This window comes from Lampetra planeri, chromosome 35 (assembly GCF_965212315.1).
Source record: "Lampetra planeri chromosome 35, kcLamPlan1.2.h2, whole genome shotgun sequence".
Lineage (NCBI taxonomy): Eukaryota > Metazoa > Chordata > Hyperoartia > Petromyzontiformes > Petromyzontidae > Lampetra > Lampetra planeri.
In genome coordinates this window covers 2,441,770-2,453,973 of record NC_136141.1, presented here as the reverse complement: position 1 = coordinate 2,453,973, position 12,204 = coordinate 2,441,770, and the positions used below count along the sequence as shown (strand labels likewise).

At 49.3% G+C, this 12,204-nt stretch overlaps 1 protein-coding gene across 1 annotated transcript in view; it reads right to left on the bottom strand.

Moving 5' to 3' along the window:
- Window positions 1-3,111: 3,111 nt before the first annotated feature.
- Window positions 3,112-12,204, bottom strand: part of LOC144730251 (Na(+)/H(+) exchange regulatory cofactor NHE-RF2-like) — an 85,791-nt gene continuing 76,698 nt past the window's right edge. The window contains exon 6 of the mRNA XM_078610900.1: window positions 3,112-10,065. Coding sequence (XP_078467026.1) covers window positions 9,904-10,065 — 162 coding nt within the window. The 3' untranslated portion in view covers window positions 3,112-9,903. The remainder of the gene's footprint in view (window positions 10,066-12,204) is intronic.

The following is a 12,204-nucleotide window of genomic DNA, read 5'->3' as shown; positions in this document are numbered from 1 at the left end:
GTGGGGTGGTGTTTTCACGATTTGTCTATTGTCCGGGCCATCAGGGGCCGCCAGTGGCCGGCAGGGCCTTGCAATGAAGCACACGGATCTCAGATTTTGCTTAGTTTGCTCATGGATAGCGCTGCCTGTGTCCACCGCACACACCCATGTCTAAAGAGCCAATGAACATCAATTCCCACTGGCGACAGATGCGCATCGCTCAGCACTCTGTGGGCCTGAGTAGGCATTGGCACTGACCTCATATAATATACATAATAATTAACAGCCTTTTTGTTAATCAACTGATTTACGAAGGACCTTCCCATGCTGTGTCATAATGATGATTGTTTCAGCATACTTCACCAAGCTAGTCATTGCGGGTATCTAAAGCAACCCTACCAATCTAGGTTTTCGCAGCTCTGCTGTATCCTCGCTGATGTGTGTTCCATTTGCACGTCCACCGCGGAGACGGAGTGATTCAATCAACTCGTACGCAGGAGCCACGTGGGTTGTTGCGTTGCAAGACAGGGAGACGTGACGATGGCTTTGGTGAGGCCTTCATCCAGCAGTGGGTAGAGCATGGCTGTGACGACGGTGCTCGTGATGATGATATTGGTGATGGGTAATGGGGTCCCGCAGCTATGGTTGCTTGCCCATTGGGGACCATGCACAGGAATCAGAATATGTATTTTTCCTGGAGGAATCCGATGAGCTATAAAGCTCTTTCACAGATGTAATTTTGGGGTCGCCCCCTTTTTAATTCATAAAATCCTAGTGAGATGATAGACGAGATACTGCGCTGACAAGAGGCAGAGATGTATGGAGCTGAGGATTATATCCCGAGCCACTATTTGTATTAATTCTAGATTTGAAGCTTTCGTGACTGCAAGGATTCATATTCTTAGTTTTTTCGGTAAAGTCACGTAGGTAAAAAAATTAAATTTTTAAAAGTAAAAAAATAATAATTTGTATCCATTCCAAATGTGTTACGAATTTCCACTGAGCTACTTTGGGGGTCTTGCGCCCTTTTTAAATCCTTTATATTAAGTTTGCTTGCTTGCTTGCGTGCTTGCGTGCTTGCTTGCTTACGACCGTGCAAATCTTTCAGTCGTTTTTTAAGCCACTTCCCGTGATCTAATCGAGCTGACATTTTGCACACAGACTCGTTGTGCGTGACAATTTATTTTCGTGAAAAAAATCCAAATTTTACACTGTTTAAGGGGAATTTTTATTTATTTATTTACCAATTGCTTAATGCTGCCAGGCTATCATCTGACCCATAGGTGGCAGCCATCTCAAGCCAGAGGACGAGAGGACTCTAGCCGCCCGTTTCAAACACCAATGTGGGCTGAAATAAAACCGATGCCACGCATATAAAGGATTTATAGTGAAAAACTTTGTTTTTACGGGTTAATTTTTACGGGTTAATTTTCTCGGGTTGCTTATGGACGAGGCGCGTCCACAGCTCACCCCCCTCCGTAACGTTCCACGTGATGGCAGCAGAGGCCCCTGATCGGGTGGGGAAGAGATGGAGATGACAGCCAGGACGAGAGAGGGGCAGCAGCAGCAGCGTTGGGAACGAGATGATAGACCGCTTTAAACCTGGGGTTGGGTAAAAAATTAACTAAACTTGAAAGGGCACGTCATAGACACCACGCACACATTCTTTGTTCTGACGTTTGAACAAATTGTACCGATCTCCCCCCACCCCCCCCCCCCCAATTGGTAGGAAGCAACAACTTGAAGCCGGCCATAAACCGCCCGGGCTGTGAATGAGGGCGCCACGAAAGGGTTTAAAGTCACGGCGCCGTGGTCGAAGCGCACAATTCACATTCAGGGGGCCCGCGGGGTTAAAATCCTGGTGGCAGATTGATTCGGAATCACGATCATTATCATCATCATCGTCATCTGAAGGAAAGGTAAAATATTTACCCCCTTTGTGGAAATGAAACGTGGTTAAACATCTCTGCGCAAAGAAACTCCTGCAGGGCAATCCAGTGACTCGGTTTGTTTTATCACAGCAACAGCCACTGATGAGCTACACCCAACAAAGACAGAGATCCCCCGTATAGACTGAAGGGACTGTTGGGGCAAGTGCCGTTCGCGAGTCGCACGCGGAGGGGTGGGTGGGTGGCCAGCAATCACGTCCGGCCACCTTTGTCTCCCCAGTGGCGATGTTTACACACCACACCAGCTACTCATTTGAGGCTGAGTCGACCTCGGGGAGAGGCCCAGGACCGGTTCAGGTAATCGTCGCCGGTGTTGGCCGTGAGCGGGAATCGAACTCGGCTCGCTGGGTTCGTAGCATAGTGCGCTAACCACTGCACCACCACTCCCCTCGAGTGACAACACGGACACACAAGTCTCCCACCGTACAGCCGACGGCAGGCTGTCGAATGGGGCAGGTGTTGTTCGCGAGCACCCATGAAGGTTGCCGTGTTTAGAACCATGCACTGAGATTATTTAGATTATGTTGGTGCTAGAAATGTCCAAATGATGGGGCCACTTTGTTGAGCCGTCATCTGTGGCCAGATCGCTTCTGATAAGTGAATGCCTCCGTGGGCTTTGCCTGGTAGGATGGGGATGGTTTAGCGTTATATTTGTTTGTGTGATTTGTTTACATTTATTATGAATGAGAAAACAAGCCTAGTAAACTTATAAATAGAATGCAAAACAACACAGAGAGTCGGCTAACATAACAGTCAACACCCCACCTGGTTGATTAAGTTCTTCCAAAGATTGCTAAATTTGAGAGAGACAAAACATAGACACGGAGACACAAAGACAGACACACAAGCAGAGAGAGACACACATCGAACCAAAGAGTAATTCCTGCAGTCACGAAAGCTTCAAATCAAGAGCTGTATAGCTCATCGGATTCCTCCTCCAGTATAAATATTCGGATTCTGGGTGCTGTGGCCAGCACGACGCCCGGCAGCTTTCATCTTCCCAGCGTCGATGTCTCAATACTGCAGCCGGGTACTCGTTTAGGGCCGAGTCGACCTAGTGGCGACCTCGGCAGCGGTTTGGGATATTCGCCACCGCTGCAGGCCGTGGGTGGAAAACGTCGAACACGGGCCACTCGTTTCGCAGACACACGCAAGACACAAACCCCACATATGCGTTCTCATCTTGTATGCATTGTTAAATTTATTAAGTGGTTTATTTTGTGTGTTTTTTAATTTGTACATAAATTGAATAGGAGCACGAGGAAGCTTTACAAGACGACCGTTTTCAGTGGCGATCAAAACGATGAACGGCAGCGTCTCGGATGCAACCCTAGAAGCATGCGCTAGAGGGGCAATCATACAATTGATAGCAACGTAAGAAAAACAGCACTTAAAGTGAAGATTACCACTCAAGAGAAGAAAAAAACATCTACTCTTACAATTACAAATATACACTCTTCGCTATATAGTTCATTCTTTTTTTCTTCTTACGTTTTTTTTTAAACAAAAGGGATAGTCAATAATAATCATCATCATGATGCTTTGTCATATACACATACCATGTTGAAGAACCTCTTAAAAGACTAGTCGGCTGTTAGGGGTATTCATCCCAACGATTTCCAGCACAAGGTAAAGTATTTCCCCCCCACTCAACAACAAGAAGAACAACAGGTGGCGGTGAGAGAGGTGGTTCTTTTCACCACGAATCCTGACCAACGTCCAATAACTTAAGGATTAATTAACTTTGCTGGTTGATGATAATACAACGGGGCCTAATTGCCGGAGAGGCGGGGTGTAATGTGTATATTTTGAACTTCTTTCGCACCGTACGTAGCCCCAAACCGTGCTCATCGAAGGTGCGGCAAATGAATTTGTTCAGAGAATATATTGAGGGTGGGGGGGGAATTAAAGACCGGTCAAATGGATGGGAAAATGTCATCCTCAGGCCTTGCAAGAACGTAGTACATTATTTCAGAAGTGACGATTGCTTGCTTTAGAACACTCAACCTTTGTACACACACACGATCTACGTTTCCGCCTCTGCTACAGGCACGCTCTTTCAAGCAGATCGTCGGGGCAAGCGTTGTTAGGGAGCAACTATTAAGGTTGCCCGGGCACCGCATTACAAACCAATTGCGGGTGGCACCACCGAGGGCCAGTCTCACCACAGAACGACCCCAACGATTGATTGATCACAAAGTGAGAACCCATTCTATCAACCTGTGGTGACAATCACGATGGACCAAGTCAATGCTCGAAACGCGGAAGATCAGACGCGAAAGTGCACATTCTGCTTAACAACAAACGGCAAATATTTAGAACACCACTTGGAACCACTTTGCTGGAAATTAAACCACCTCAACTTCCCTCTTTTCAAATCAGACAGTAAAAAATGTCCTTAATGTGCCCAAATGTCCTTAATGGCGGAAATTCCACATTCCCATGGCGTGGGCTTCGTCTATTATTGGGACAACCACATGATTCTCCTCGATGCTCAACTCCTCTGCCCACCCTACCCGTGTCTGCCCCCCCCCCCACCACGCTCTCACAACTCCAAGCGCCCACAGCACCACTTGCTTGCACGTGCACGAACCAATTAGATCCACAACAACAATCCAACTACCGAGTGTTACCGTTCCATTGCCTGTCCCATACGGTCAAGTTGTCAACAGATGTGGAACCCTTCAGGACATTCATCGGCGAGCCTCAAACCCGGGCCTACTAACATCCCGTGCACCGCCTTGCAGGCAAACGATATCGGTTTCCCCGTAGACATGCTGCTCCCCGTCATGGGAATGTGGAATTTGCCATCACTGGCTCAGGGTGGCCAACACCATGAGCCGGGGAAACCCATCTTTGTGTTTGCTTGTTACGGCCACGGTGACCCCAGTGTTATCACGCGCACCTTTCATTTGCTAACGTACGTTCGTGGCTGCCCTTAGTAGCACTGGAGACGGTCACCCAAAAACCAGAGGCTTGACCGGTCCCAAGACGCGCCTTGAATTTACAAGCGCGGTCCCCTGCTTTACTTTTGAAGGAGTAATTTTCAGTCCGTCTCACTGTCTTGCGATTAGTCGTTATAAGTGGACCACCTGGAGTAGGGTACAATTTTCGTTAAAAGAAATACCATCAAACCACCGGTGTTGTGACGTATGCCTTGTCACGCAGTATTGAAGGAAACTCACAGCCAAGGTCAGATGTCATCACGGCCAGCACCCTTGACGACGATCGGTGTCGCAAGACGGCACAAACGAGCGCAGCACGTGGTCGTGTCATGGATGGGCACGTTGAAGAGGATTATTGAACCTTCACGAAGCACGCCGAATGGTTTTCGGGAGCCGATGCACAAGTTATAATTTGGCATCATTTTCTCGTCTTAAAATTATCTCCGCACGCCACTCGAGGCTTCCGATTTTGTTGTCGTTACGCCGCAGTGAGCGCCGTTTTACGAGAGTTAAAAACGATTTGGGAAAACAGATTTGGACGGACCGTAATTATACCTCCGCGAGATTTAATTCCCCCAATGAATACATTTCGGACGCGGTGACTGATGTTCAGATAAATGGAGTCATTTCTCTGACCTTGAATTAGGAACCCATTAAGTTGTCATTATAGTTATTAAAATAAAATAAATTGGACAAATCCGCATTTGCGATCCGTACCAATAACTCGTGTGGATATTTCTTCTCGACCACTGCCAACGGCCGATGATTACCACGTGAAAGGGCGCTTAAACTGTAATGGTTTCAGCTCAACATTGGTGGTGATCCACGAATTCATTACGCGCACGGCCTTTGACCCCCAACTGCAGTGTGCCGATTGACGGCGCTGCATAAATTCATTCATTTAAAATGAAACATTTCCAGGTGACATTTCGCAATCCTTCCAAAACTCCGGGTAAATTATGCGACACTGCATCGTGCGAACGTTTAAACACTGCAAAAATTAGTGGTGCGTTGATTATGCGGATAACAACCAATGAACGTACGATTTTGTTTTAGTACGTGCGTGTATGTGTGCTTATTTACATATTACCACGTACAATTCATTGGAATAGAGCCATCGGTAGTGCTGAGAACTCCCCGGGCATGAGAACGTCACGTTAAAATCCTGGCTAATGTTCGCTCAACATCATCACCATCACCATGGCCATCATCACCTCTTCTCCAGGGTATGTAAATGGAACGCTCCCGCCACCGCGATGAGGTTTGCCCCAACGGTTCGTAAGGGAAGGCGACCGCGGTTGTTGTGGCTGTCAAGTTAAGACGATGACCTATCGTACGCAGAGTTGACGTCGGAATCGCAGAAGCCGCATTGGCCAATCGGCGACGTGCGGACTGCCCAACTTGAAACAACGACAACCCACGCTTGCCCCGATCACGACCTGTGAGCTCAACACTGGTGAGGTGCAACTTTTGGCTCGAGAGCCCAGAGTGGAGTTCAGAAACATGCGTTTAGATTGTTTGGCTGCTGCTCTACATTTCCACGTAATGCTAAGCCACTTCGGTGAGCGATCATTTGTGGCCAAGTCGCTACTGAAAAACAAGCTAATAGCTCAGTGGGCTTTAGCTGGTTAAATAAAAAGGTTTTTTTTTGAGTGATTTGCTTACCTTTCCAAAACGTTGCACTCCTAACGTGTTTTTGTATTGTGTGTTGTGGTGAAAAAGAGCTTTATAGCGCATCGGATTCCTCCTGCAGTATAAATACACATCGATTCCCATTCTGGAGTTAGTTGCCCGTTGAGTGATAGAACGAATCGAGACCCGATCCGCACGGCGATCGTAATGAATGGCCATGTGTAGAGTTAGCGACTCGATTCAAGATGAAATTATTGTTTTGCCAGTTTGGCGAGTGTAGTGGCTGGAGGGTGGGGGGGGTCACGTGAATTCATTACAAAAAAACATCCGATTGGGAAAAAAACATCCTTACAGGTGCGATTCGATGCGTATATGCATCGTGAACCGAATACCAATCGATGAATTGGTGCATCATTAGCGCAAGTCGCCTACGAGCACAGGGCAATGCTCAAAGTGCCTCCATATAAAATGGGTCTCTCCTCGCATGAAAACACTTCGAGTGGCTTTCAAACAATCGTACAAAAATATATTAGAGTAAGTATAGTCCACAGGGGAGGGCGAGAGAGAGGCGTGCCGTATAAACAAGCATATGTTCACAAGTTTAATCGAGATTGTCCTTTTCCATGGAGTTAAGGCCACCTGTAACCATCAAGGCGACGACACCCTGAGCGTGTGGAGCATGCGCACGATGCACGAGACACGTGTTCGTTATTATCCAGCCTGGGCGCTCGATCGCAAATCGGGATGGTCGCACGTTCCAAGTCCGCGGTGAGGGAGCGGCGGCTCATCACATCGTCGTCATCATTATCATTACTCGCTCGGAGAAGGATCAAAATGAGTATCACGGCTGTCCTGTGGATACACTTACCATCCCCCCACCCCACCCCTCTCAGAGAAATGTGGAATTTCCTCCACTGGATAAAGGGCAATGGACAAGAGTCTCGGAGAGATGAGTCGTCGGCTTTCTCAAACTCGTGAAAACTCAAGTAGAAATTGAACATTGGTTTTTTTGTAAGATTTTTTTTCTTTATTTTAACATTTGAACCCGTATTAGAAGATTGCATGCACAGAGTGAAAAGTCAAAAGTGGGGATTTTTTTTTATGCCAAAATATTTTTTTCTTCCCACCTCGACTTTTGCGTCACAAAGTCATACAAAGCAAAGCCTCAACGGTCGAAACTGAAATACTGCCAATCACAACGTCAGCCACGATTCGGGTTGAATATTAATGCCGCTTCGAGCGAGTTGGGGTGGGGAGGAGAAGTTGCCATCACGTGAACGCGCCGGCAAAATCGTGGGGAAAGGAGGTTCACCATCGTGCGCTACAAAAATAAACTAAATCTCGAGCATGCTTTTTTTGTCGACATTGAGCGTGTTAGTTCGAGATAACGGGTTAAATCGAGTGTATTCATCGCAAATGTTCAGCCCCCCCCCCACCCTACCTAAAGTAAAATAATTAACAACAATCTCTTTTAACACTGAGCTTCCAGTTTTAAGGCCGACGGGAAAAACTGCTACACGCTAGAAAGCCGAGACCGCCGCAAGGAATCGTGAAAATTTAGTACAAAATGCGACCGCTAATCGATGAATTAACAATCCGTGGAAGCAAACTTGCAAATTCCCGACACGTCATTTCCTTTGCTCGTCGACAAATATAAATCGGATTGGTTGTAATAAACGATCAACTCGCAATCGACGACGACGACAACAACAAAATCTACGCTTCCGTAATCGTGGTAAAATTCATTCAGATGAACTGAAGGAGCTGACTCCGTGATTTTCGTAGGTCATAGTTCGTGACCTTTAACCCGGGCGACCGTTTACAAATCTGCGAGCTACATCCAAATGTTCCTCTATTCGATAACAAAGAAGGAAACTAAAAATAATAATAAAATAAAATACAATATCCTATCAATCCACATAACTGTCCAGTCAATTACCGCAAACTGACCGCGTGCCATGTGAGCCAAGTGCATTGTGGGAGTAGCGTGGGGGAGTGGGGGGCGGTAGGTGTGTGTGTGTGTGTGGGAGAATAAATCATGGTAAAAGTGTATTTGCCGCTCTATATAATCACCATACGTGTTTAATATCATACACATATATGTTGTATTTTCTCTGACGAGGGACAAGAGGGAGGCGAGTCAGGGCAGACTATGGCAGGTTTAACGCATACACTGATTTTGACGATGTCCGTGTGTTCACTCCGGAATCGTCTTGGGTGTTGTTGGGGAAGTGGCAGCAGCAGCTTTGTGGTTCTGGTTTGAGCGGCAATCAAACTCCAACGCGAAGTGGCAGTTCCAGGCGAGGCATGCAGGCGTTAATCCAAGTTTGTAAAACAATAATCTATCCGTCCGTTTGGGTATCTGAAGTTTCAAAGACAAAGATTCTGGCCCTCCCACGAGGTCGTCAGCCTTAAATTGCAGCCATCGGCACCGGGATGACAAAAGTCGGCCGAGTGTGGTGGTGGCGGCCACCCACCCGCTCGTGCGCCGTGCTGGCCACAATGAGCACTCGCTCACAGCACTGGCCCAAATATTCTTTGGCGGCTGTATAGGGGATACTCTGTCTTTAGCGTCCGTGTGTCTTATCCGCTTGTCCGTTCCGTCAAAAGCATCTACTCCTACAGACACAACCAAACGTTGACAGATGTGGTCTCGGTGGAATCAGGACGATCACCGAGGAGTTTCTAAGATACGACAACGTTATTTTGTCCGCCACAGAAGTTCAGCGAATGACAACGTTTGCACGAGCATGTGCCGAGGATCCAAATGAGGATGGCCTTTGCTTCGTGACAAGAAGCCGAGAGCATGGCTCTGAAATTAATAAAGAAAAAAAAAGGAAAACTTCCGATGGAGATTGTCACCTGCTTAAAACCAAGGCCACGAGCTGCCACTGAGGGGGGGGGGGGGGGGGCGGGGGGGAGGCACCAATGGGCAAAAAGGGAAAGGCTGAGAGAACGGGAGGATAGGAGGATGGGAGACTGGGAGATCAAAAGGCTCGGCTGGGAGGCTGGGAATGGCAGAATGGGAGGCTGGAAGGCAGGGATATTAAGAGGGTAAATGATCTCTGGGAATGTGGTTAGGAGGCTAGGAGGCAAGGAGGGGCTTGGGGATATTGGGGGAGGAGGGAGGGTAGGGGGGAGGTTGGAATTTGGGAAGTCGGCTGGGAGGGTTGGGACATGAGGAGTGACGGGGGCTGAGAAGCTCGGTGGCCGGGAACTGCGAGGGAGACCGTGGGGGAGCCTGTGGGGCGGTGGGTCGCTGGGAGGTTTCGCTCTGGAGGCTGAGGCTGTGCGGCTGCAGTGGATGAAAAGGGCCGTGCGCGCTGTGAGCTTTTGGGGGTGGGTTGGGTGGTGGTGGGGGGGTAGGTAGGGGGCGGTGAGTGCACATCGTGCGAACTTCAGAAGCTGCTGAACAGCTCCTTCTTCTTGCTCCAGTCCATGGGGGGCGCGCGCCGGCCGCCGCGCTTCCGCACGAACTTCTCCTTGGCGTCCGCCACGCTGAGGCGCAGGTCGAGGCCGACCTCGGCAAACGGGTCCCGCTTGGCGTCCCCGTCGCTCGCCTGCAAGGGGAAGAGCGGCGAGCCGTGCGTTAGGCCGCAGGCGGGGCACACACGGCGGCACGCGCGCGCAGAGCGTCTCCCCAACTCCCGCTCGGCGGAAAGGTGCCCCCTGTAGCGTGGCGCCTATAATGTACGTTGAGCTTCTTTCGCACACCGTACGTAGTCAACCGTAGCCTAAATCGCCCCCCCCCCCCGCCGCCGCCACTACGTTCTGCCAAGCTTTGTCAAGTCCTTGCGCAAGATGTGAGCGGCGGAGTGCCGACGTCGATAGGCACGTGCAAGTGGGTTGATAAGTGATGTGTCTCTTTGCCGATTTCCACATTCTGCTGACGGCAAAAAAAAATGAGCCAAAGCCTCTCGTATTGTTAATAGCAGAGAGAACACGTCTTAAGATGTGCTTTGTTCAGCTGATCGGCTTCAAAGGTTGGACGTTCGTTAATGGGTGAATGTGCCGACGTGGCAAAGGATTGAGTTAACAGACTTTACGTTTAATCAGTAGCGAACGGCTGTGGCACGAGGCGCGGTGCAAATCCACCCATCGTCTGCAATATTGCTTTTCCTTTGGTATTAATGGACATGGCGCCAAAGTTGAGACAGAGAGCTCTTGCCAGTAACATCTGCCAACAGAGCAGCATTTGCTTAACAAGCCCCGACTCTGCTGATGAGACCCACACGGTCGAAACCAGTCCCGTGTTTTCTTGCATAGAACTATAAACTATTAAAACAACTATTTTTTATTTTACCAGGTAAGGCGCACTGAGCTAGCTATGTAGCTATTTTTCAGAAGCGACCTGGCCACAAGTGATTGCTCAACGAAGTGGCTTATCACGTGGAAATTTGTAGCAGCCAAATACTCTAAACGCATGTTTTCTAAACGTAGAGGGAAAAACCGGGGGACCCGGAGAAAAATCCATGCGACCAAGGTGAACGAGACACTGCAAACTCCAAATATACAGCAAGCGTCAGGGTCGGGATCGAACCCACGACCTCCTGCATACCAGGCAAGGAATATAACATCGGGCAACCGTGCCGTGATGTTACAGTCTGCTGCTGGGTAATATTGATGTGGGAAGCCAATAGGTAGATGGACTAGAAAATATATTTTATTTTACACCGAATAATAATGCACAATGGGTGTGGACCAAAACTGTGATTTTTCCACGACCCCTTCAAAGCGTACGAGGCCTTGGTCAGGACGCAATTCCCACCACGTTTACTCTGCCCCAGAGGTGGCGGAGCAGCCCTGAAATTGCTCGCTCACGTCACTGCTGGCGGAAGAGCCTCCACCGGAGGTCACCTCTGGAGGTTACTGCGGCCTGCCCAGCCACGCCGGCAAGACATCTTGGAAGAGCGAGCGAGTGCCCACAACTTTACCTCACCACGCTGCCACGCCAGGAGATCGCACCGGTGACCTCTAAGATTGCAAGCGCAGCAAGCATGCTCACCATTACACCGCTGTGTACGAATGTACGTACGGTGTTGAACTTCTCTCGCACCGTACGTAACCAACCGCGTTAATCGGAGGTGCGGTGGGGGGGGGGGCACACAACAAACTGTGGCAGCGTCCATGCTAAACGGTCTCCAAAAGCGTGCTCAAGGCCTCTCTTGCTGGGGCCGCCCGCCTCAGACGAACGGGGCCGGCCGACACCACCGTGGTTACGAGACCGGTCTTCACCCCGACAGGGGGGGGGGGTGTGGCCTCGCTTCACCACGGTCAAGTTTGTTTTTTAAACTACACGGCGGCGAGTCACACAACTTGCAGATGCAGTGGATGAAACGCAGCCAAGACAAAACACGCGCTCTCGTTGAGATGTTTCTAACGGCTGCCGGGTGGCGGTTTCGTGGGCTCGTAATGGCTTTTGCCAGAGACAGGGAGCAGGCGGTGATGAGATCATGGGTTCAAATCCGGGTTTCAGCTGCTCATGATTTTACTGGATTATCCGTGTGTAGCGAGCGAACGGTGACGCACTAACCGCTGCACTACCGCTCGCAACAAATACGGTCGCACACAAATGCACGCGCTCACACGCACACACGCACACACGCACACACGCACACACGCACACACGCACACACGCACACACGCACACACGCACACACGGCCAGCGAATTCTAAGATGGGAGGTGGACAGTGCCGGG